At 44.3% G+C, this 4,677-nt stretch overlaps 1 protein-coding gene across 1 annotated transcript in view; it reads right to left on the bottom strand.

Annotated features, from left to right (window-relative positions):
* Window positions 1–1,374: 1,374 nt before the first annotated feature.
* DTYMK (deoxythymidylate kinase (thymidylate kinase)) overlaps window positions 1,375–4,677 on the bottom strand; it is a 4,895-nt gene continuing 1,592 nt past the window's right edge. Inside the window, exons 3-4 of the mRNA XM_010136116.1 lie at window positions 3,666–3,863; window positions 1,375–1,485 (exon numbers count right to left, since the gene is read on the bottom strand). Of these exons, the coding sequence (XP_010134418.1) occupies window positions 1,375–1,485; window positions 3,666–3,863 (309 nt within the window). The remainder of the gene's footprint in view (window positions 1,486–3,665; window positions 3,864–4,677) is intronic.

The raw sequence follows: 4,677 nt of genomic DNA, 5'->3' as shown, positions 1-4,677 counted from the left end.
TGTTCATGCTTTTATGGTTAAGGACAGCTCAGCCAGACAAGATTCTGAGTATTAACGCAACCCCAATAACAGAGCTAAAGCTCAGCTTTCTTAGACCTTTATAAGTATTTCTGGCTTTTTAGTCAGGACCCTAAAGCTAATATGAATAGAATTACTTCTCTATCTGTCATCTTCTTCCAGTGTTGCTGGAAGGGCCTGATTCAGCATTACAGATGCTCACTTCCTTCATGAGGAGTGTTTCTGCTACCAAGTGCTCTGCAGCTGTAGGGTGAAGGCAGCAGCTTTTTCCATTTGGGCTGATGCTTGTTTTAAACATTTATCTTTCTCTCCCTGCTAGTGGATCAGTTCAGTCTGCCCCTCTCACTGAGTTAGAGCAGGATTTAGTCTATGTATTGGCCAGCGTGGAGATCAGTTCAGTCCACACTGCCAGAAGGTGAGTTAACTGTCCAGCAGATGGAGACGTTAACTCTTAGTCATCCCTGTATCTCACTGCACCTTGGAATTATTCAGTTTAACATTCCTGTTTATTATAGTCTGCTGGTCATTACCGATGACTTGGATGAATTCATAGCTGCTCTGGTTTGATAGCCTGGGCTAGGCTGTTTAAATTGCACTGGGCTCTCTGTAGGAGTCACAGGTTATTACTCCTCTCATCTTGGCCACAGGAGTAACTTGACCAGTCTAAAATAATTCATGTGCCACTCACCTTTCAAACTGGCCTTGCTATGAGCTAATCTATTTCAGACTCTTACCTGCTCATAGCAGTTTTGGTATTGTTCTCACTGAACAGCTGTGGAGCAGACTTGAATTCACCTCTCCATTTCACAGTTCTAGCAAACCACTCTCCCTTGATTTAGTGCCTGAACCACACCACCTTCACCTCCCACATAGCCCTCTAGAAGATAAGTGATCATACTGAAAAAAAAAATGTTTCATCATTTATTAGCAAGTCTTCTACAAACTGTTTTCAGCACAGGCGATGCGTTTACTGGAGGAGCAGAAGAATCAGAAACATGCCAGTTCCCTCAAACTGGGTAGAACTGCTGTCTGCCTGTGACTGCTGTCCAGGGACAGACCTGGGCTACGGAGCCGGGGCTAGAACAAGAGCTCCTGCTTGAGGTAGGGGCAGTTTTTACAAATAATTTGTAACAAGCTTATTACTGTAACAAGTTCATTTATAAAATACAGAAGGGACTATGCAGGATGGAGAGGAGGAGCAGATAAAATGACCAAGACATCAGCGCTGTGCTGGACCAAGAAGAATACATGGGATCTAAACTGTAGTTGCTGAAAGGTGATGTAGGGGAGTCATCCAAGCAAGGAACACCCAAGAGCTGAGTTTTCCCTTAGGCCCAAAAGAACCTATATAAAGTTTTATTTCCAGAGTTGTCCCAAAGGTCTATTCTGAACCTCCTGCATGGTTTCCTCTGCAATGGACTTGATTTCTCTGTGCAAGTCTTCTATGCTCTTTGAAGCATCAACTGTCTGTTTCCGAGACAAAAAAATATAGAAACATGTTCCTGAATGAACACCACCAAATGAGAAAAACTCAGCTTGCTGTTGTATCTCCTCCCCCCATTACTCAAAGTTTTTAGTATTCATGAGCAGTGGAATGAGCTAATTACACCTTCTTGCACACCTTCTTCCAATTCTGGAGTGGAATTGGAAAAATCTATTTTATTTAGGAATAGACTTATAAGAAGTAGATTTATGGCTGCATGAAGGGAAACAGAAGAAACTGCTGCTGCATGTTGTTTGCTGATAGTCTTTGGGGCATGTGACATAAAGGCGGGTAAACATTTTTCAAACTGTAGTCCCCCCCCAAAACACCCATGTATTGAGCCTTCAGTGGTTCTTCAAAATAAACTCCAACCATAATAGTAGGAACCTCTAAAAATGGATCATGTTCGTTTCAGATTTGTGGGTCAGGTTTTTTTAAATGCTGCAAGTTTTGCTTAGTAAAGGTGGTAGAGCTGTAGCGTGCTGATGTTCCTCAGGCTGATGTTTACAGTGTAACAGCATCACTCCCATGTGGTTGAGGGAGTAACCAAGGTGAAGAAAGGATTTGGTGAAAAGATGTAGAGAGGTGCCGATTTATTACAGTGACATATGCAACACCGGCCCACGCAGCAGTTGCAAAGGCAGGCTGTGAGGCCATGTGACAGGCTAGGTGACATGATGATATGGTAACCTTTTCATTACAGCACAGCCACCACCCCACCTGTGTGTTCACACAACACTCTCCAGCAGCTTGCTAATGTCAATTTATTTGTGTAAGATGGTACTGAGCTGCGTTTCATGCCTTGGACTAAATGGTTCTTTGACAATCTTCGAGGTCATTTTATCTGATACTGAGGGGTAAAGAGACAGGAATGCTAACGCCTTTAACATGTACTGAAACTGGATTTCCATCCTCATTTCAGGAACACCCCTTCATCATTATTCTGATATTTATCTGTTTGATAGTTGTGCGCTTTGGGATGTTAAAAATGGGTGTGTTGCTTTACGTTAAGACTCCTTTGAAGCAGTAAGAAATAACAGAAGACAGGTAATAAATGAAAAGTGGTCCACTGCTGGAATCTCTGGAAAAATCAGAGTTTGCAGACTACACACAAGTTGCATATTGTCCCATGTGACATTAATTCGTTTGGGGTTTGTGCTATGGTCTGTGTTTTCTGTCAGGTTATTTTTCCAGTCACTGTGATACGTAGGGAACGTAATTTCCTAGCATAACATTTACTGGAATAAAAGTCCTAGTTTGGCAATTCAGATTCTAATAGCACACAAGGCCTCTTGCATGTTAGATGATCTTGTTTACCTGAAACAGGCCGTGAGGAATTAGTTTTACCTTGTACAGTCTGCTCATTTGCCAAATCTGTGTACATCTCCAGCTCCCGGTGACTAGTAACTTATCCATAACCTGCTTTCTCCCATGTCTGCGTGAAAGCTACAGAATGAACAGAAGATGCTGCCCGTATCTCATGATCAAGCATTGACAGCATGACGGAGATGGTAAAAAGAACATTCCCACCAGAAAACCTCAGCCTAGATGATCCACACAAAGCACTAATGGGGAATGCTTCCCCTTCTGGGATAAGGCTGCTGACTGTGTAATCCTCTGCTAACAGCTCCAAAGAATGGACAAGAAAGAAAAGCAATGTAGCAGCGTGGAACATAAAAAGATCATGTATTTGGAGACTTCTGGTAGCATTAAGACAGCGAATGCTGATGGAAACTGGCCCTGTGAGGAGGGTGATCATCAGTATTATGTCTACAAGCTGCAGGAGGGATTCCAGAGTCCTTGCCAGATGCTACAGGATGCCAAGGAAACAGGCTGGGAAGAGCATCGGTGTGTTCCACTGCTTTTTACCCAGGTTTGTCAGTTTGTCTTTAAGAAAGAGAATGATTTCCAGAAAGTTCTTTTGGAAAACAAATCAACCAATCAAAAATCTTGACCCCACCCCATCAGGGCCCTGTAGGTTATGGAACAGGGAAGTGCCTTCTCTGCTGCAGATGACGAGAGTGCCTTTAGCTGGTCCCCAACACATGCCCCTGACCAGAAGCAGGAAGGGAGAACACAGGGATGCAAATGGGCACAATTTGAGAGCTCTCGTGAGAGAACCCCACCCTGGTCCGTGACAGCCCTGTTGGGGTTACTTCCTCACCTTCCAGTTTAATGTTTCGTCCTTCATCAGATGATAGAAGGACTGTAGAACTTTCTCTTGGAAGGAGCTGTTCTCATACCGTTCACTTCCAAAGTTCCCTCGTTCCGCTGCTGCTTCTGGGCTTAACTGAAGAAACAGAATCAGATCTGGCTTTGGGAGTCCAACGTCAGGCTGTTTGCACCAGTCCAGAGAGAAGTTCTGTTCCAAACAAAGACAACCAAGTTTGAGGAGAAAGAAGGGAATGCAGAGAAGGGAAAGAAGCATGTTAGCTGGAGAGTGGCATGGGAAAGGACCGTGGCCAGTGGAGTGAGGAGATGCCGACCAAAACACCAAGCACAGGCTACAAACTGAGAAGACAATACTCTAGTTTTATCATGTTGGAATTCAGTCCTGGTAATTTTGGGGGGGGCAAGGTTTGCTAGATGCTATGTACCTCTCATGCCCTTAAATTTAAGTCAGACAGAGCTAAAGATTTTACCATCTCTTTTGCAGAGCCCAGCTGAGCTAAGTACTAAGTCACATTTTGAGTTACCATACAGCTGTTACCAGTCCAAAAGAAAGCTGCTCCCAAACACAAACACCGTGCAGCTTTAGTGGGGATCTTTCTGAGCCCATGGAGACACCTTTTCAAATACCCACCGTACCCGGCAATTTCAGCCCAGACACAAGAGACAAAGCCTTACAATTTTCAGATCTTGTTGACACATTTGAAGGCTTCCATCAGGGCATGTGAATCCATGATGTCGTGGAGAGACAACTGAGACTTGTTCATCCACATGGGCACCAGCAATACTATCAGAGTGATCTTAAATGTAGCAAGACTGACTGCGGGGCTCTGGAACTGAGGGTGCAGGGCATGGGGGCCCGGGATCTCCTCAATCTTTCGAAGAAGCAGGGGAAGGCTTGGGCAGGAATGAATGTAGCATGACTCAGATGCACAGCTGATGTTGTAGGCAGGGCTTCAGCTTCTATGACCACAGAACACCCTTTGAGGATCGATGGCTACTGAGCA

The sequence above is a fragment of the Buceros rhinoceros genome, unplaced genomic scaffold (assembly GCF_000710305.1).
Source record: "Buceros rhinoceros silvestris isolate BGI_N320 unplaced genomic scaffold, ASM71030v1 scaffold36735, whole genome shotgun sequence".
Lineage (NCBI taxonomy): Eukaryota > Metazoa > Chordata > Aves > Bucerotiformes > Bucerotidae > Buceros > Buceros rhinoceros.
This window is presented reverse-complemented; position numbering and strand designations above follow the sequence as displayed.